General features: G+C 34.6%; 1 protein-coding gene across 8 annotated transcripts in view; it reads left to right on the top strand.

Moving 5' to 3' along the window:
* The window catches only part of PUM2 (pumilio RNA binding family member 2), an 83,647-nt gene extending 63,645 nt beyond the window's left edge, over window positions 1-20,002 (top strand). For 5 of the 8 annotated variants that reach the window (XM_037812491.1, XM_037812494.1, XM_037812489.1 and 2 more), the window contains 8 exons: window positions 7,578-7,845; window positions 8,885-9,014; window positions 9,721-9,855; window positions 14,969-15,106; window positions 15,788-15,913; window positions 16,160-16,281; window positions 16,826-17,018; window positions 18,336-20,002. In XM_037812491.1, coding sequence (XP_037668419.1) covers window positions 7,578-7,845; window positions 8,885-9,014; window positions 9,721-9,855; window positions 14,969-15,106; window positions 15,788-15,913; window positions 16,160-16,281; window positions 16,826-17,018; window positions 18,336-18,467 — 1,244 coding nt within the window. In that variant the 3' untranslated portion in view covers window positions 18,468-20,002. The remainder of the gene's footprint in view (window positions 1-7,577; window positions 7,846-8,884; window positions 9,015-9,720; window positions 9,856-14,968; window positions 15,107-15,787; window positions 15,914-16,159; window positions 16,282-16,825; window positions 17,019-18,335) is intronic. The other 3 variants (XM_037812493.1, XM_037812495.1, XM_037812492.1) reach the window with 1 other exon arrangement.
* The last annotated feature ends 943 nt before the right edge of the window (window positions 20,003-20,945 follow it).

Raw genomic sequence — 20,945 nt, 5'->3', positions numbered from 1 at the left:
TGCTAGTTTTGGTCATGGTGATTAATTTTACACTTAGCTTCTATTCATTCCTCTTTAATAGTAATGATTCTTCAATACTAATGAGTAAAAGTCATCTCTGACTTTGTGGTTCTGATGACTGAGAATGCTTTCACCAGTTAATTTAGATAATCATGGTTTTATAACTGGAAAATACTTGGTGATCTGATCCACTGGTTTGGCATCAGAATTACTTGGGGCACTTGTTCAAAATACCTAGCACTGGGCTTCATAAGGAAGTGAACATTTTGGAAATGTGTTGCAAGAGTTTTTGCTTCACAATGGTTGTGGGGATTCTATTGATAGTAAATGCTGAAGGGCCTAATGCTAAACCTGTACTCAGCACACAAAAAAAGGATTGTCCCACTGAAATTTTTAGTAACACCCACGTGAGGAGAGACTCTGAATGGAAAGAAAGAACTTATAATTTATAGACAGCTTTACTCCAGTGTCACACTTGCTTTTTAACTCCTAATTCTAGAATTTCTTGTGTGTTCATATGAACCTTTGATTTTGTCCTCCCTCCTCATCTCCCTAAAAATTCTTTTAATCTAACAAGCATTCACCTGGAATTTACATCATGATACTATGTTTGTGAGTTACACCAAGTAATAGCTTTTAAAACAGAGACAGCCATGCCTCATGAGAGATCTTTAGCTTTAGCTGAATAACTTGGAAATGTGGGAGGAGCAGCATGTATCTCATGGGAGGACATTGAAAATTGACTTTTGTTTTACATGTGGAAGATATTTTCCTGTGAGGCTCTTCCCTTGGAATGTCCCAGTGGAAGAAGGTCAGGATCTTTCCACTGTGAACTATAAAATGGTGACAGAAATTAAGGAAGACCTAAATAAATGGAAGGATATGCCATGTTTGTGGATCCAAAGACTCAGTTTAAAAAGAAAGCAACTGTCTTCACATTGCTCTATAGATTTAACACATTCTCCACCAAAATCCTTCAGATTTTTAAAAGTAAATTGAGAAGGTGATTTTTTAAAATGTATGAGGAAAAGCAGAGCCAAGAATAGTGAAGACAATCTTGAACAAAGTTAGAAAGCTTAACACTTAACAGGTATCAAAACTTGGGAACTTGCAGTGATAAAGGTATGGTACTGACACCAGGATTGACAGGTGGGTCACTGGAACAGCAAAGAGGAGCCAGCATAGACCCACTTCTTTCACCTGATTTGTGACCAAGGGGTCACTCCGGTGCAGAGGAAAGAATGGTCTTTTCAGCAAATTGGGCTGGAGCAGTTGTATAACCAAATTTGGGGAAATAAACGTTGACTTCTATTTCAGGCTATACACACACAAATTTCCGTTCTCAGAGAAATGAAGTAAATGCTTATAGTTCCGAAGTTGGTAAGGGGCAGAACAGAAATTTTGAGCCCAAGTGTATCTGCCTCCCAAATGATGTTTTTTGTTTCCACCCAGTGTCTGAGTGAATTAAAAAGACCTTTTCGGTTTAGTACCTTTGTAAACTTTTTTATAGGATAATGGTGAACTATAATTTAAGCTTTTGTGATTTGGTAGAAAAAGTGGATTTTGAATGTCAGTGAATTGAGCTTCTTAAGATATTTTTCAGTTGCTAACAATTGGCCTTTAATTTTAGATTAATTACTTATTACCTCAAAGATCTCTTAAAATATTTTAATACTGATTTTTAATTAAAACAGCAGATAAGGATCTTTTTAATATGATATTTTAAAACAATATAAGTAAGTCTAACTTAAAATTACTGAAACCAGTTGTTATATTCTGTTTTTTATGCGTAGTTTTATTACCCTCTTTTTTAAGAATTATTGTTTGATCAAAATTTTTATTTATAATTCATTCAACCAGTATTTATTGAATGCTCACAAGTCAGCTCTTTGCTTGGCTAGAGATAGTGTTGAGAAAAATAAACACCATTCCTGTCTACCATCCTCAAGTTTATAATCTTGTGTTGAATACAGACAAGTAAACCAGAAGCTACAATACAATGATTATAATGCTATTGCCTTCTTGTACTTTATTTAATAATTTCGTTCCCTAAAAACATAGTCTCTCTCTTGGAATTATTGTCTTTCCTTCATGGTTTTTGTACCAAATTTTACCACAGGCTGGGCTATTTTAGAGTTGTTTCTGGGTTTATTTTCCCCACTAGATTAGGAGCAAGAGAGCCCAGACCTTCCTCCACAGCTTTAAAAGTATTCACGTCACAGTAAGTATTTGGTAATTGAACATTTTGTTTCGTTTCCTTTTGTTTTATTGATGAATGTATCCTTGATCAAGGACAATGGGCATTTAAAAAAATTTTTGTTTTCCTACGGAGATTCCTGCCCAAAAGCATTATCTTTACACACAGTGTGCTCTCTGTTCAGCGTGTTAGAATCATACTCTTTAGAATACTGCACTTTGAAAAGTTTTATTACAGTTGTGGGCGCTGTTTTTTGGTTTTATTTTGTTTTTTAATACCATTAACCCAGGTTTATCTGGATTAAATAACATCCTTCACACGGTCCTCCCCAGATCAGCCCCCTTCCCATCACCATCATAACCCAGGTTAATTATTAGCTGTGCATTCTTGAGTTTAGTTCTCTAACCCTAATTTCTCACAGGTAAATGGAGATATAATATCTTTATATTGTAGGGCTGTGAAGGAGGTGGCATATTATTAAAAATTTGCCTGTCATAATGTCTGATACAGAATAGGTGTTCAATAATTTTTTAAACTGTTACTGTGTACAGAAGGATAACATGGCCATAGTAATGTGCAGATGGTAGTTTGAGTGAGGCTCCCTGATAGTTGCCTTTCTGTTTCCATTTGGTTTCTCGACAAAATAATAAATGACTATGTGCTGTGGACCCTTAAGGTTTAGCAAATAGTAAAATCTATGAATATCAAGTCATGAAAAGATACTGATTAAGTTGAACATATAAAGCCTGTTTAAAATTAGATACCAGAACGTAGAACAAAAATACAACCAGTATTGCCCTGTGAAAAATCAGTTATTAGAAATATGTAACCATTGCTATAATATTTTCAGTGTTTTCTAAAATTTATAAACTCTATCCTTGCCACGCGAAGTGTGGTGTGCAGACCAAGAGCATCAGCATCACCCGGAAGCTTGTTAGAAATTCAGAATCTTAGGCCCACCCATACTTTTCGGGATCTGCATTTTTAGCAAGAGCCCAAGGTGATTTGTGTGTACATTGGGAAGTACTGCTCCGAGCTGTTTTTTCCTCATCTCACGGTTGGGTTTTTCCCACTATAGCCAAGCTACATGCAAGTAAATATAGTATAGTAATAAGTCAGATTATTCATTGTCCTTGCCAGTCTACTCTGAGCATTACAAATATTTCTTCCTAAAAGTGATCAGAAAGAAACTACTGAACAAAAAGCTCTAAAGGAGGCCTGTTTAATGGGCTAGAAATAACTAAAGTTTATGTCATAAAATAGACTGCCCTCATTTTATTTTCCAGCTATCCAGTGTATGTTATTGATTGGTTATCCTCACTTCACTAGTTAACTAGCCATCTTCCATTATCATCTTCCCATTTCTTGAGCTTTCCCAGAACCTTGTCCTCTGAAACAGATTCTGCCTGGTGGCTTATATGTAATTATACACTTTTCAGGACCTAAAATTCCCTTTTATTACCATTTCTATTTAAAATTAATGGCTGTCAGTCTGCTATGAAATGAAGCCTTAAATTATTTTGGTTTTGATTTATTGGTTCACAAATACTCCTTCAGGGAGCTTTTCAAAAATAAAATTTATCTGGAGGTAGCAATTTAGGTAATTTATAGATTTTGAGTAGGGCCCAGGAATCTGTTTTCAAAAGAAAACACAGGTATGATACAAATTCAGGTTTGGGAGCTGTCGTTCCATATCCAAGAGGGGTAGAAAGTAATGAAAAGTAAAGGCTGGACAGATTTATTATTTATTTTGTGGTGGTTCTGTAGTTCCGTTGTTTTTCTCCCCATGTTTTTCCCAGTATTTTTGTTTTGTTTTGTTTTTTATTGAGATTGTTCACATACTATACAACGATCCAAAGATCCAAAGTGTACAATCAGTTGCCCATGGTACCATCATACAGCTGTGCATCCACCACCACAATTAATTTTTTTTTCAATTTTTAGAATATTTTCATAACTCCAGAAAAGAAAGACAAAAAGGACATTCCAATCTTCCCATATTCCTAGCCATCTCCCCTCATTATTGAGTCATAGTTTTGGTATAGTACATTTGTTACTGTAGTATATAGTTTGCAATAGGTGTATATGTTTTTTCTTATATGCCCCTCTATTATTAACTTCTAGTTATAGTGTCATACATTTGTTCTAGTTCATGAGAGGGATTTCTAATATTTGTGCAGTTAATCACAGACATTGTCCACCACAAGATTCACTGTTTTATATATTCCCATCTTTTAACCTCCAACTTTCCTTCTGGTGACATATGTGACTCTGAGCTTGCCCTTTCCACCACCTTCACATGCCATTCAGCACTGTTAGTTATTCTCATAATGTGCTACCATCACCTCTGTCCATTTCCAAATGTTTAAGTTCACCCTAGTTGAACATTCTGCTCATAGTAAGCAACCACTCCTTTCCCAGTATTTTTAAATAATGTTTTTGAGTTCTCATATTCAAAAGGAAAGGATTCTAAAACAATGGCTAATCAGAGAAATTAATGACAGGTTGTAAAATCCTTTTCCCGTTAGGATAATTTTAAGATGTTTGCCTTCATTCAGTTGTCATGAGGGAACCTTGAAAGATACCTATTTAAATATAACTCTCAAGCTGCAGGGCATGTCACTTTCAGACCGTAGTGACTTCATCCAAGCTTGGCCTCCTCTACACTAAGCAGTGCCAAAAAAAAGTAACTGGGCAGAGCTTGAATTAGAAATGTAGAGAGACAAAAAAAATGAACTTGTAAGGTGCAGCAAAATCATCCCTTATAAATTTTAAGAGGAAAATGCTTGATATCCCTACACATTAAAATTCTATATTTATGTAAACTCTCCTTAGGTTAACTAGAAGCCTCCATATTTCTGCGGCCACAAAGATTTCCAAGCAAAGGTGATGACCTAATAATTATTGTAACTGTTAAAGTTGACAACTATAGTCAATATGTAGGAAAAATGAAGGGAAAAAAAAAAAAAAAAAAAAAAACCAGATCACTGAAATTGCTTGTAGAAGTATAACTGCTAAGAGTTATACTGATCTTAAAAAGTTTCAAAGACTATGTAATTAGAGCTTCCGATAACCTCAAAATCTGTCATACAGCTGATTTCAAGTACAGTCCTACTGAACTTGTAGACTATGAGCAGCAGTATTATGAATATGGGTTACTTGTTTTTGTGTGTGTTTGTTTTTAACGTATTTTGAACATTTTTAGGCTTGTGGGAAAGTTGCAAAATTGGAACAAAAAAATTCCAGGATACCCTTTACCCAGATTCCTCAAATATTACTATTTTACCACATTAACTTTTTCATTCACTTCCCTCCCCACCCCGCCCCCCACACACTATTTTTTTCTGAGATTTTTTGGGGGGAAGTTGCAGGTATGATGTCCCTTACTCCCATTTCGGTGTGTTTCCTAAAAGCAAGGACATTCTTTTACATAACCACAAGTATCAGAGTCAGGAAATTAACACTTACAACACTACTGTGAAATCAGCAGACACTTCAGACTTGGCCTATTGTCTTACAAAGAAAGAGAGAGGACTGAGGATTTGGTAGGGAGATTGATTTCTGGGCCCAGAGTCCAGATAAGGACTGCACATTTGTCCTCATTCTTCTTTCTTCTTGAACTGTTTCTCAGTCTTTGTCTTTTATGACCTTGATGTTTTTTGAAGTGTTTTTATAGCATGTCCGTCAATCTCAAAACAGGTTTTGGATGACCTGCTTGCAGTGGTTAGATGATCAAATTTTAAATGTTTAATGTACGTTATAAATTGGGTTTTAAAGATTTATTTATTTATTTTGTGAAGGAAAGAACTGAATGGGCTAGTGATCAGTTATTGGTGCAAACAGTTGGTGGAACTATACAATCAGAGAGGATGAAAACATTTGGTAGTAGTACAGAAATTGAGACAGTGTTAAAACACTGAAACTGTTACACATTTTGGATAATTCATACTGAGATGGTTATGTAGACCGGGAAAGAACATAAGAATTTGGTGTTGGTGATTTCAGTGTATGAAATGACTTGTTAATTTACACTTGTTAAGTTTTTAGAAGGCTCTTCCATAACTGAACCTTAGGCAGTTGAGGCTGCGTAGAATGCTCATGCTCTCTCCTCGTCATTCAGTAAATATTTATTGTGCATCCACTGGCTGGCTGGCTTTGTTCTGGGCCCGTGGGATATAGCATGTAGACGAATGTACTTTTATGGTACTTGCATTGGAGAAGGGGTTGGGGATTCAAAGACATAAGTATACAATATGCTGGATGATGGGAGTACAGTGATGAAAAATAAATCTAGAGCAATGGGAACAGAAAGTGAAGTGCTAACTAGCTCAGTTCACTCATGGGGATTGTGACTGGGCCCCTGCTCCCTATTTCTGCAGCTTCATTGGGCTTTTAATGCCTCTGCATTCACTTTGCACTGACAGTGTGTCCTTGGGATCATCTCTACCCTGTGGCTAAGGTTGAATACATAGCACTACTCTCCATAGAGATGGGATACAAAATAGCATATGGCTAATGGTGGATTTTATTTGAACTACTAAATGTGCATTTTACAATTTGCCATACATCTTTCTTGTTTAAAAGGACACTGTCAAGTACTTTTAAATTATTTGTAATAAAAAAAGTTTCCTGCTTGTATGTATTTTTGGTTCTGTTGACCGCCCTTTCATTTTCTCGTTTGGAACAGGATATAAATTAATGAAGCTTTTTATTCATTTGTCTTAAATCAGTAATTAATATATTAAGGCTCTAGGAATAATAACTGCTGTTTATTATTACTATTTTGTGTCTGTAAAATAATCGTATTTGTTATGGAGTGTATTTTTAATTAAAATTTTTTAAAAAACTTTAAATTGGTGTATAATTTAGATTTATTATTTACTCTTGTGGTTTTTTGTTTTGTTTTTTTTTTTGTTTTTTTTTTTTTGCTTTACACATTAATCAGTGGCTTAAGGAAAGGTTTATTTTACATTAAAATGTAAATGACTTAGTATATTTTTTATGTATCCCAAAAAGTACAAATTTAACAGCGTAAGAACTTGCTTGTTAACATAACTGAAAATTTTGTTGGTTTTTTTCAGTATTCTGGTATTGATACTAGTGTATATGGTATTAGATCTTAAAATTACATTTTAGACTAAGTTGCCAAGAACAGTTACAGGTTTATTTTTCTCATGTTTTCTAGTCTTTTTCATGCAGCCACATACTAAGTAAATGTGTGAAATTTCCACCTCCAGTTTTTGTTTTCTATCACAGAAATGAGTTAGGGAAGAAATTAGTGGGGGATATACTTCTTTATTGACTGAATTTATATATTAAGTAGCTTTTATTTGAGGAATGGCTGAAAAAATACTTGCTGACCATAGCTGCTTTGTTGTAGGAGGACTGACAAATGGTAGTGGTCGCTATATCTCCGCAGCACCCGGAGCAGAAGCAAAATATCGAAGTGCTTCAAGCACTTCCAGTCTGTTTAGCTCCAGCAGCCAGCTCTTTCCTCCTTCTCGGCTTCGCTATAATAGGTCTGATATTATGCCTTCTGGCCGCAGTAGATTATTGGAAGATTTCAGAAACAACCGCTTCCCAAACCTTCAACTTAGAGACTTGATTGGACACATAGTTGAGTTCTCTCAAGACCAGCATGGTTCTAGGTAGGTACTCGTGATTACTTTCCACTTCATTTTTGTTTTGAAAATTGCCACCTCTTAAAAGCCTAAATTTTCTTGACTAAAATCAGCTAATAAACATAAAAATTGGAAGCTTTTAAAAAATAACAGCTAATATGAGTTCTGTATTTTTCTCCTTCATATTAGGATAAATATAAAAAATATGGGTTTGTGTATTTTTTTAGTGCTTGCCCAGGGTTCTGCTGAGAATATTTTTACAATGAAAATATAGTAATGCCTTTTTATTGGGTTATTTTTATTATATTGGCTCTGAATTACATTTGTAAACCTAAGTGTCCTTGATATATAATGTGTCTTCAAAAAATAACAAAAAGCAAAGTAATAGGTTTTTGTGTTGCTTTATAGGTTAGTATTTAATGTGACTTGGTTCAGATTAAATAGTTGGCGCCTTTATATACTAAACACATTAAATGTGCTTTAATGCTTAAGAGGTACATGTGAATTTGTGTTCTCAAGATGGAGCATAGAAGGAGGAATAGAATTCTAGCATATTGATTGAACTTGAGATGTTTCTCTTTTTATAGCCTTATTTTAAAGTAAACCTGAAATTTAAAAAAAAAAAAAATTAGATTTGGTAGTTGCATACAGATTTTCTCTCTATAGTTGAAAGTTCCCTAAGATTAGCAAATGAATCTTATCACCCTTAATGGCTAGGTTAGTTAGGAATTCAGTAGTGTTTGATAAATTTTATATCTAAGGATTTCTTTCTTTTATATTCTAAATACGTGTGTGTGTGTGTGTGTGTGTGTGTGTGTGTGTGTGTGTGTGTAGTGTGTAGTATGAAAAATAAATGAATAATCAGCAAAACATTTGTAGGTTTTTGTTTCATTGATTGTAATGCAACAGAATTAACCTAAGAAGGATTAAATACCTTTATGTCCAGATTTTTTGTGTGTATAAATGTGGGTGTCTGTGTGTGTGTTACACTCAAGTCAGTATTAGATTTTTCAGGAACTTGCTTTCAACTTACTGTCATGTCATTTAAAAAATTTTCCCTGTATAGATTCATACAGCAAAAACTAGAAAGAGCTACTCCAGCTGAGCGTCAGATGGTATTTAATGAAATTCTCCAAGCAGCCTATCAGTTAATGACAGATGTTTTCGGCAACTATGTTATACAGAAATTTTTTGAGGTAAGCGTGCATGCCTATCTGTATATCCATTCAACAGATGGGCTTAAGGCTGAGGAGTGCTTTAAACATTTGGTTAGCAATATTCATTCTCATATAAAAAATACATGAATCTACTTTTAAATAAGTTTATTGTTACTGTTAGTCTTGATTAATATTTAGAAATGTAAAGCATTGGAAGCAAGTCTTAAAAGCCACTTAATTTTTATAGTCTTTAGTTTGTTTTCTTAGGTATTTTTTGTAATTTTGCAAATTTAGCTAATTTTTTGTTTATAACTAAACATCTGTATTGTAGCTTGACTTAACAGGTTTCCTCCATAATTATATCAGAATATGGTTGAGAATTATCCGGATGAGAGTGTTTTCGTGGTCTGAATGTATGGTTCAGAAGTTGTATATTATAAGATGAATTATTTTTGTTTCTGTGAAATGAAGAATAAAGATGTTTATTTAAAAAGAATACCAGTATTGGTGGTTAATATATTAGCAACAAGGAAATGTTAGGTAGAATCACCAAAAATAAAGGCAATAAAATTGTCATTTCAGGCATCTCCTGGTCCCTCTTAATTGGCTTTACTTAAATGCTCCTCCCGACCATAATTATTAAATGCGATATTTTAAAAATAGTTCAATAGGCTGAACAGTGTCTTACACAAGTTAAAGTAATATTGTTATCACTTTCTATTAATATTATTTTCTTTTCTGTCAGTTTGGGAGTTTGGATCAAAAATTAGCCCTGGCTACTCGTATTCGTGGTCATGTTCTACCTTTAGCCTTGCAGATGTATGGCTGCCGTGTTATTCAAAAAGCATTAGAATCTATTTCATCTGACCAGCAGGTAATTGTAAGTTAAGACAAAATTTTTGTATTTTTAAAAATTTTTTAAACATTACTTACTTTTTTATCTTACAATGATCTTGAAGTGAAATGATGTAAATATTTCTGCACTTAGACTAAAATATTTTTTAACTGTTTCAAATAGCACATTATTTACTTTATAATTATATAATTAAAATTTGTTCTACCATATCCATTCTCTTCGACATCTTTTCATCTCTAAATGAAGACATTTGAGGGTGTACCATGTGGCAGGCAGAGTGCTATCACCTGCTTTTTTTATTTTTTGTAATATCAGCAATGTATTTTACCGTTAACAATGTTTATTTGAAATGTCCTGTTTTCCTATAAGAATAATTTTCTTTAACCAATAGTATTCATATGTACCAGTTTAAAAATATCTCTCTTCTTAAACTCTCAGTCAACAGGAAAAGTAACCTAAGAATCTTCTGAACAGATTTACAGTTCATTAAGAAAAAGAAAAGAGAACACATAAGTTAAATGGGAGATATACCATGTTTCTGGATGGAAATCTCAATATTTTTAAGTTAATAAAGTATTAATGTGATTCCAAGCGTGTACTCTTGAGAATTTTCTTGTAACTAATCAAAATAATTTTTTAAATTATTTTAAATAGATGAGAACATTAAGGAGAGTAGGAGACAAGGAAAAATGCTGATCCTTTTGATTTTTTTTTTTTTTCATTTTTATTGAGATTGTTCAGATACCATACAATTATCCAAAGATCCAAAGTGTACAATCACTTGCGCCTGGGTACCCTCATACAGCTGTGGCATCCATCACCACTTAATTTTTGTTCAATTTTTAGAAACTTTTCATTACTCCAGACAAGAAAATAAAGTGAAAGATGAAAAGAGAAAAAAAGAAAAGGAAACTCTAAACCTCCCCTATCCCTAACCAACCCCCTTCAATTGTTGACTCCTAGTATTGATATAGTACGTTTGTTACTGTTTATGAAAAAATGTTGAAATACTACTAACTGTAGTATATAGTTTGTAATAGGTATAAAGTTCTTCCCTATATGCCCCTCTATTATTAACTTCTAATTGTATTGTCATACATTTGTTCTGGTTCATGAAGTGATTTCTAGTATTTGTACAGTTGATCATGGACATTGCCCACCATAGGATTCAGTTTTATACATTTCCGTCTTTTGACCTCCAGCTTTCCTTCTGGTGACATATATGACTCTGAGCCTCCCCTTTCCACCTCATCCACACACCATTCGGCGCTCTTAGTTATTCTCACATCTTGCTACCAACACCTCTATTCATTTCCAAACATTTAAGTTCATCCTAATTGAACATTCTGCTCATACTAAGCAAGAGCATCTACATTTCTTCCACAAGGCAGGAGGGAGAGTCAAAGAAGGTAGAGAGGCAAAAGAAAGAGGAAACAAAAAAATGACAGCTAGGAAGCAGCAAAAGGAAAAATAACCTTAAATCAAAGTAGAATAAAGAATCAGACAATACCACCAATGTCAAGTGTCTAACATGCCTCCCCTATCCCCCCCTCTTATCTGCATTCACCTTGGTATATCACCTTTGTTACATTAAAGGAAGCACAATACAATGATTCTATTAGTTACAGTCTCTAGTTTATGCTGATTGCATCCCTCCCCCAATGCCTCCCCATTTTTAACAGCTTGCAAGGTTGACATTTGCTTGCTCTCCCTCGTAAAAGAACATATTTGTACATTTTATCACAATTGTTGAATACACTAGATTTCACCAAGTTACACAGTCCCAGTCGTTATCTTTCCTCCTTTCTTGTGTCTCACATGCTCCCCATCTTCCTCTCTCAATCGTATTCATAGTTACCTTTGTTCAGTGTACTTACATTGTTGTGCTACCATCTCCCAAAATTGTGTTCCAAACCACACACTCCTGTCTTCTATCACCCTGTAGTGCTCCCTTTAGTATTTCCTGTAGGGCAGGTGTCTTGGTCACACAGTCTCTCATTGTCTGTTTGTCAGAAAATATTTTGAGCTCTCCCTCATATTTGAAGGACAGCTTTGCTGGATACAGGATTCTTGGTTGGTGGTTTTTCTCTTTCAGTATCTTAAATATATCACACCACTTCCTTCTTGCCTCCATGGTTTCTGCTGAGAGATCCACACATAGTCTTATTAAGCTTCCTTTGTATGTAATGGATCGCTTTTCTCTTGCTGCTTTCAGGATTCTCTCTTTGTCTTTGACATTTGATAATCTGATTATTAAGTGTCTTGGCGTAGGCCTCTTCATATCTCTTCTGTTTGGAGTACGCTGCGCTTCTTGGATCTGTAATTTTATGTCTTTCATAAGAGATGGGAAATTTTCATTAATTATTTCCTCTTATTATTGCTTCTGCCCCCTTTCCCTTCTCTTCTCCTTCTGGGACACCAATGATACGTACATTATTGCACTTTGTTTCATCCTTGAGTTCCCGGAGACGTTGCTCATATTTTTTCATTCTTTTCTCCATCTGCTCCTTTGCGTGTAGGCTTTCAGGTTTTTTGTTCTCCAGTTCCTGAGTGTTTTCTTCTGCCTCTTGAGATCTGCTGTTGTATGTTTCCATTGTGTCTTTCATCTCGTGTTGTGCCTTTCATTTCCATAGTTTCTACTAGTAGGTTTTTTGAACTTTTGATTTCTGCCGTATACATGCCCAGTGCTTCCTTTACAGCCTCTATCTCTTTTGCAATATCTTCTCTAAACTTTTTGAATGGATTTAGCATTAGTTGTTTAAATTCCTGTATCTCAGTTGAAGTGTACTTTGTTCCTTTGACTGGGCCATAACTTTGTTTTTCTTAGTGTAGGTTGTAATTTTATGTTGTCTAGGCATGGTTTCCTTGGTTATCCAAATCAGGTTTTCCCAGACCAGAAGAGGCTCAGGTCCCAGAGGGAAAAAATATTCAGTATCTGGTTTCCCTGTGGGTGTGTCTTAGAAAATTGCTCCACCCTTTGATGTCTCGGGTCACTGTGCTTTTCTGCCCAGCAGGTGACGCCTGTTAGCCTATAATTCTTGCCTGGTGTGAGGAGGTATGGCCGTGTTCCCCCAGGCTCTGGGGTCTGGTTCTGAATGGAAAGGGCCCCACCCCTTTCCTCCTAGAGAAGACAGACCCCCCAGGTGGAGGTCATTAGCATTTCAATGGTCTCTCTCTCTGCTTGTGGTGTCTCCACCCTTCCCAGAGTCACAGCCCTGGAAACTGAAAATGACTGGGGCTTTCTCCACTGAGCCAAAAAAGAAACAGATAGTCCCCTTCAGACCCAGTCCAAGACAATCCTCCGGCTCTCCCAGGTCAGTCGTCACCCAAAGCCTCTGTCTGTTTTTTGGGGCTGCGTACCTGTAGTGAGCAGTTCACACTCGCTACTTAAAACCCCAGTTGGAGCTCAGCTGAGCTGTATTCGCTTGCTGGGAGAGAGCTTCTCTCTGGCACCACGAGGCTCCACAGCTCGGGCTATGAGGGAGGGGCTCTCCCAACCTGGTTCTGCAGGTTTTACTTACAGATTTTGTGCTGTGTTCTCAGGCCTTCCTCCCAATTCAGGTTGGTGTATGATGAATGGATGGTCCCGTTTGTCCCCCTGCAGTTATTCTGGATTATTTACTAGTTGTTTCTGGTTTTTTGTGGTTGTTCCAGGGGGACTACTTAGCTTCCACTCCTCTCTATGCCACCATCTTGCCTGAGTCCTGATCCTTTTGATTTTAAGACATTGTGAAGTAACGCTAATTATTGTGTTTCTCATATGAGATTAAACAGACTTTTTATATGGACTTGATAACCCTACTATTTTCTGTATAACGGATTTTTTTTTTTTACAGTGAAAACATAATAAGGGTGAAGGAAATAGTTATTTCTTAAGAGGTATAGGTAATTAGTAAGGAATTTTGCACGAGGTCAGCTTTCACTGTTGGTTGACACACATACTTACTAAACTAAATTCCAGATTTAAAAACAACAATAATAATTTGCGTATGGGTGGATGGGAAATAAATGCCTGTGCTTTAATCACGTCATTGGAAATCTCTAAGAAAATAGTATTATCCCCTGGAAGAGATCCTGAATTTTGGAGTAATTGAAGAAAGATCAATAAATTTGGTTATATAAGCACTTAGAAGTTCTCTACTAGAAGTCTCAAACTGGTAGAATATCATTAAGATATTCTAAATGTCCTTAATATTTGAAAATATATAAAGTATTGGGAATAAGTCTTAGCTGAACCAGTTAAATGTCTTTAAATATGAATGCCTTTAAACTTAAGTATATTCCATTTCTCCACAATACTGTTCCCTGTTGCTCTAATAAGGCAAGCAGATATTTTCCCCAAAGGATTAATACATTTAACAAGTTAATGCAAATATATAAGAAAAATATTAAAATCGTTAGTTAAAAGACTAAAAGACATGAGAATCTGTAAGAGGGAAAATGCAGTTGGTAAATAGACCTTACTATAAGTTTAACCTTGTTAATAATCAAAGAAATATAAATTGAAAGTGAAGGGTCATTTTGCCTGTTAAATGAGCAAAAGTTTTAAATCTGGGAATCTATTCTGGAGGAAGATATCAAAGATAAAGAAAAGCTATAGAAAGCAGATTTCTTTATTATAAGAGCATTAAAAAGGAAGAACAAAAAACGCCCAACAATAATTCCTGCCAATGATTGAGATACGTGAAAATCCCATAGCCTATAACATCTCAATTCCTTTTTCTTTTCCATTTATTTAGTAGATTTATGCAGCCATTAAAGAATAATTTTTTTTTTTAAACTTTGAAAATACTAAGTAGGTAAAAGGTATGAAATTCTGAATTCATTATATTACTTAGCTGAAAAAAAAAATGAGTGGAAGATGTATACTGAGAAGATAGTTTAAGTATGGCAAATTCAGTATAACTAGTTTATGTTGTCACAAAGTATAATTTACAGTATAATCCTGTAAAATGTTTTAGTAATTCTCAACTTCAGTTGCTTCTGCTAATTATACTTTAGGGGAAAAAATTTAAACATTCATATATTTAAAAATTTGCAAACTACTATTTTTTAATATGCTTTAGTTCCTCTCTCAGTATTTTTAATTATGTTTTTAAGTGAGTTAATTATTTAAATGGCATCGTATCTTTTGCAGAGTGAAATGGTAAAGGAGCTAGATGGTCATGTACTCAAATGTGTAAAAGATCAGAATGGAAACCATGTTGTACAAAAATGTATTGAGTGTGTTCAGCCGCAGTCACTACAGTTCATCATTGATGCTTTCAAAGGACAAGTAAGATTGATTTTTGGCTTCTGATTAGTTAGCAAGACATTATTTTAGAATTTGAGTGTTAGCACACATTTCATAAATTACAAGATAATTCCCTGCACTTTCATAAGAAATAGGGTATAAAATAATAAGTGTGCATTGATTTCTACTTCTCTCATAGGGTAAGGCAATAGAAGGGTTTATTTATTTTTTTTCTTTTCTGAAGCTAAAAACTTAGATTGTATGATTTAAAGCAATTACTTTAAGAAGGTCACCACTATTAGAATTATAAACCCAACGATAATGTTTTCCAAATTTCCTGGGAGAAGGGGAGGAGGGAAGAAGATAAAAGACTAAAAAAGACCAAAAAATAAAGAGCAATTAGTAACCAATACATGGTACTTAATAGCTCTTAATTACCATGCTACACTACCTTCCCTGAATCCATTCATTTCTGTTATTACATGCCCTTGTTCTTCTGGTAGGTTCCCTTTGCTCAGAATACCTGTAGCTCCTAAATTGAGCCACATCTCCCCCACCTCTTGCTCCCAGTCTTTGCTAACATGGTCCTAGTCATATTAAATGAGAATCCAACACCCTCCTGTTTTCATCTAATTCAGTATGTGGTAAAAAATCTTGTCTGCTTCGTATTACCTTTCCAAAAAGTCAGGAAATGGGAATTTTAATTTTTCTTATTGTTTTAAGGTATATGTGCTTTCAACTCATCCTTACGGCTGCAGAGTAATTCAGCGCATCCTAGAGCACTGCACTGCAGAACAGACTTTATCTATCTTAGAAGAACTCCATCAACATACAGAGCAGTTGGTTCAGGTATAAAATTCCCTAATCATTTGAAATGTTTATAACTTTTTTTTAATTGTTCTGATTTTTTTAAGGAAACATAATTTATCATTAAATGAACACACACTCTAAAAAGTATAAAGAATAGCCCAGTGGACAAAAACTTTTCTCCTGAGTACACTACTGGATTTTTAAACAAATTGGTTAGCATATTTTTAAAGAATAATCATTCTGCTCTTCTCTTACGGAAAGTAATTTTTAAATATCTGTCCTTAGGATCAGTATGGCAATTATGTTATTCAGCATGTACTGGAACATGGTCGACCTGAAGACAAGAGCAAAATTGTTTCTGAAATCAGAGGAAAAGTCTTAGCCCTAAGTCAACACAAATTTGCCAGGTATTCAATATTTTGCCATTCCAGGGACCAATTCTTTCAATTCCTTGGCTTTTATTAGTAAGCTCATTATTCTAGGAAGCACAGAAATGTGTGTAGAATGTAACAGTGGACTAGAATCTTTTTTACTTGTGGCAAAAAAAGCATACAGAACATTGTTTTTATTCCTTAAAACTCTGCATGACAAATTGATTTTACCCACATTTATTCCATTTTAAAAAACTCTATTTAAAAGGTTTTTTGTCCCAAGACCTATGAGGAAATGCCAATTTTATTTTAATGCATGTTCTTGAAATCCCAGACCTTATTTCCTTCTTCTTTTTTTTTCTTTAATGGTTTTATGGTTTTAAGAGACCTGGCATTAAGCTTGAAGATGTCAAAATGTGGGTTCCATGATCCTCACTTTTGTGATACCAGTAATTACAAAGACAAGAGAATCCCATCTTGACTCTTCTCCTGTTTTCTAATAAGTGAGCTTTCATTCAGAAACCAAGGCAGTTTTGCTACAAATTAAAACAAAGATTTGTTGATGTACTGTAATTTTTAGCAATGTGGTAGAAAAGTGCGTTACTCATGCCTCCCGTGCCGAGAGAGCATTGCTGATCGACGAGGTCTGCTGCCAGAACGATGGTCCTCACAGTGCCTTATACACCATGATGAAGGACCAGTACGCCAACTACGTGGTCCAGAAGATGATCGACGTGGCCGAGCCTGCCCAGAGAAAGATAATCATGCACAAGGTGATGCCACTTACAGCACTTTAGTAGGCAGCTCCAACTTGTCGGTTTCCCTTTAGGCTAAGCAACTTTCATAGACTTTATAATTTCCTCATATATATTATAACAAGAAAAAATCTAAAATTGATAACCTTTGGCAGATGTTAGAATGGTTTCCACTTTTATTAAATTTATTAGGTAATCTACTCAGTAAAATTACCTTCATTTCTTATCTGCTTACTTACCTTTAGCATTGTTCTTTTCCCTTCTTATTCAAGTGTACTTTTATTTGCCATGGGTTGAGCAACGAAAAAATCAGATTTTTCCACGAGTTTAATACAGAATTTAAAAAGAGTTTATGTTGATACTATTGATTTTTCAGGTAGCAGTAACTCTTAATACTTTTGTCTTTATGCCGTTCTCTCTGTACCCTCTTCCTAGAATCTAATGATTCTTTAAAAGATTATTAATTGGCCATAGTAAGATTGTTGAGAAGAACACTGGAACGAGTAATATTTGAATACTCATTCTTGATCTTTTTTTTAACAGCCACGTTACCAGTATCATGTTATGACATTTGGATTGTTTACAATTTTTTTAACGATTATGGTTAATGCTTTGTATTAATGTCTTTGCATAATTAGGCAAGTGTTTTTGTAGAATACATTCTTAGATATGGAATTGCTGAGTCAAAGTGTGTGAACATTTTACATTTTAATATATATTGCCAAATTGCTCTAAAAAAATCTTGCACAACTTTACACATCCATCCAGTATGTATGAGAAGAGTGCCTCACCAACACAAGTTATTATTTTTTTTTGTTGTTAAATCTTTGCCATTCTGGATGGAAAGAAACTGATAGGGTTCTTTTAGTAAGCATTTTAAAAATTGTTGAGATATTGAGCGTCTTAAAATTATTAGCCTTCAGTACATCTCAGTGTTCTTTAAGTCTTTTCTCAGACTTAAAGACTTTTCTCAGACTTTCTGCATCCAATTCTTGTCCAACCGCCCCAGGATATAAAATTCTGCCTCTAAACAGTTTGAGTTTAGTGGCTCACTAGTGATACCTCAGTACTCTTTGGAGCCTCTCTACTACTAGCGTATAAAATACTTTAGAAGTAGTGGTTTGTTTATTCATTGAACGATTTTGAAAGCAGAGGTTTGCAGAGACTGAGTGGAACTGAATGGCTTTTGTGAACAGTAGCTTTCTTTGGATTTGAAATTTAAAATTGCAATTTTCCTTCTTTTAGATTACCCAGGTTTGGGTTGCTTAATAGGAAATCAGAAAGTAAAATAACTAAAATGGATTTTATTTTCTAAACCGATTATTTCTTTTTCAGATTCGACCTCACATTACTACTTTGCGCAAATACACATATGGGAAGCATATACTGGCCAAGTTGGAAAAATATTATTTGAAAAATAGCCCAGATCTAGGGCCTATTGGAGGACCACCAAATGGAATGCTGTAAAGGGGAAAAGAGAAAGGAGAAGATTTAACCACATGGGAAAAAAAAAAGTTTTTTTTGTGAATTATCAAAACACAACTCAACCATGAATCTTCAAATTTTTTTTAAAGCAAAACTATTTATTGACTTTATTCATCCATTTGTAAATTTTTTAAGGTTTTTGTGTATATTTGGGGGGGTGAGGTGAATTATAAATTATATCCAGCCCTGAACAGAGACCTATCAGATTGGATTGCTGGCAAAGCACAGAATGCGTGTATATGATGTAACTTTAAAAAAAAAAAAAAAAAATGCTGTCACATATTTTGTAAATTTTTACCTTGTAAAGTCACAAAAATAGTTTTTAAAGGGGAAAGTACAGTATTTTAATAAACTGGCTTGCAGTCTGGTAGGTCTATGACCCCATAGCACAACAGGTTTATAGAGATGTATATAGAATAATTGTCCTTTGGTTTTTTTCCTTTGTGTGAAGCCTTTTATAACAGATTAACAATCAACTGCATAAATATTAATATTTTAAAAGAGAGAGTTAAGTTGTATTTTGGTAATTCACAATATCATGCAAAGAAAAACTCAGCAAGTAAGACAAGAATTAAATGATTTGAGAAGAAAACTTACACTATTTACAGTGGATGTGGTTTTAATACAAATACTGCCCTAAAATGTCTCTGGTAATGTACAAAAATGTATATACTACATAAGTAGTTGTAAGAGGTAGGAAAAAAACAAAATCATGGTGACAATTCCATCCAGTTAAGTGCACTAAATGAAGAGTTAAGTCCCATGTTAACTTTTCAGTTTGGTTTGCAGTGAGAAAGAGTGGAAATTTGTATTATGTTTTGCTTATAGAATTACAAAGACAGATTGAGGAAGTGTTGAGCTTTACTTTGCTTTCTCATAGTAGATGCAGAAAGTGGGAATGAGATAAAGGTGAAAAGGGGCCACTGAAAAGTGAATTTTGATAGCTCAACGTTTAAGCATGATTACATATTCAGATAGCTTTTTTTGCTTCCTATAAATATATGCATTGTGTGTGTAGCAATAGATGTAAGTTTACACTTTGAAAGCAAATCTTGTTTCAGTGTTTTATTACACAAACCTTCCTAATTTAGTGGTGACACTTAACCTTGGTTGTACAGGTGTACATTTGTAAACCTTCATGCTGTAAATGGAATTTGTTTTATCTCTTTGGAAAAATTTGCATTTTAGTGTACATTTATGTCCCTGCCCTCTTTGACCTGGCATATAGTGTTGTATAATGTAAATTGATTTCTCCAAATCGAGAGTGATTTTTTAAAAATTTTTTATCTTTATATGGTTTCAGAGGTATGAACCAGCTTTCTTTTTATTGTGAGAAACATTTTGTTTTATAACATAGTTGTTGACTGTTAATATGGACAAGCTAGGATTTTGGATCGCTTTCAGTTGAAGTCAGGGTATTGTGCATAATAGAAAGTATTGGACTGAGATTTTTTGGTTACCATGGAGGCCAATGCTTTTTCCATCTTATTAAATGTGATGTGACTTTTTTCTTTGTACAGAAGAGTACTGTATTTTTGAATAGCCTACTCCCAAGTAAAAGCAAATCTGTATGATAACATTTTTTTCTCTGGACATAAGACATTATAACAGTAACATATGATGTACATTTACAAGCGGCCTTATGTACATTTCCCAACAATCTTTTTAAGGCAAAAATGTGACCATATGTGTATAATTAAAATCATTTTTAATCCTTTGCCTATGAAAATATTTTGAAAAAAAAAAACTTGCTTTGTATATTCAGTTTCTGAAAGATAAAGATAAGTGCTTTGTATTTTGTTGAAGTCAGTATTTTGTATGATACATTTATGTTGACCCATTTAAGTTTAGTGCTGAAAACTAAAACCAAACATGCTATCTCGGTCAATTGAACATGCAAGAATTTTTTTTATTAGAAGTCTGCAGAACAGCAGACTGTTCTGAGCACAAAATGGAATACAGAGGTTTTATCATTTAGCTATTCATCTCATGAACCTAAAGTAATGACATAAAATTTGGGGTGCCAGTTAATTTCATGTTTGGAGTTAAATTGTTCAGTTTTCTAACCCAGCATTCCTTGATGAGACCATTAAACACAGCTACTGGTTGTTGGTCCCTTCTATTTACATTGTTTCATGAGCATGTCCCAGTGATGGGGGGAGGGGGGGCTGGTGTTTTTGTTTGTTTGTTTGTTTGTTTTCTTTTTGCCATACAAAGTTTGTGTCTTCCACCCTTCTCTGCTGCTTTGGTTTGCCAACCTCTGAGTGTCTTGGCCTCATGTTGAACTTTTCTTCACAATATCAGCCCAACGTGTCAGGATCAAAGCTGTCCTTGTTGGAGATTGTTGTTGCATTTCCTTTATTTGCGCAGCTGAACAACTTGTTTGCCTTCATCCTTTACCCTCTTTTGCTCCCCTAGAGAATCTTACAGCAGAAACAATGCTTTCCTCGGGGTCCTGAT

This window comes from Choloepus didactylus, chromosome 20 (assembly GCF_015220235.1).
Source record: "Choloepus didactylus isolate mChoDid1 chromosome 20, mChoDid1.pri, whole genome shotgun sequence".
In the NCBI taxonomy this organism is placed as follows: domain Eukaryota; kingdom Metazoa; phylum Chordata; class Mammalia; order Pilosa; family Megalonychidae; genus Choloepus; species Choloepus didactylus.
The sequence above is the reverse complement of the archived record's forward strand: the minus strand, read 5'-3'. Positions and strand labels throughout refer to the sequence as shown.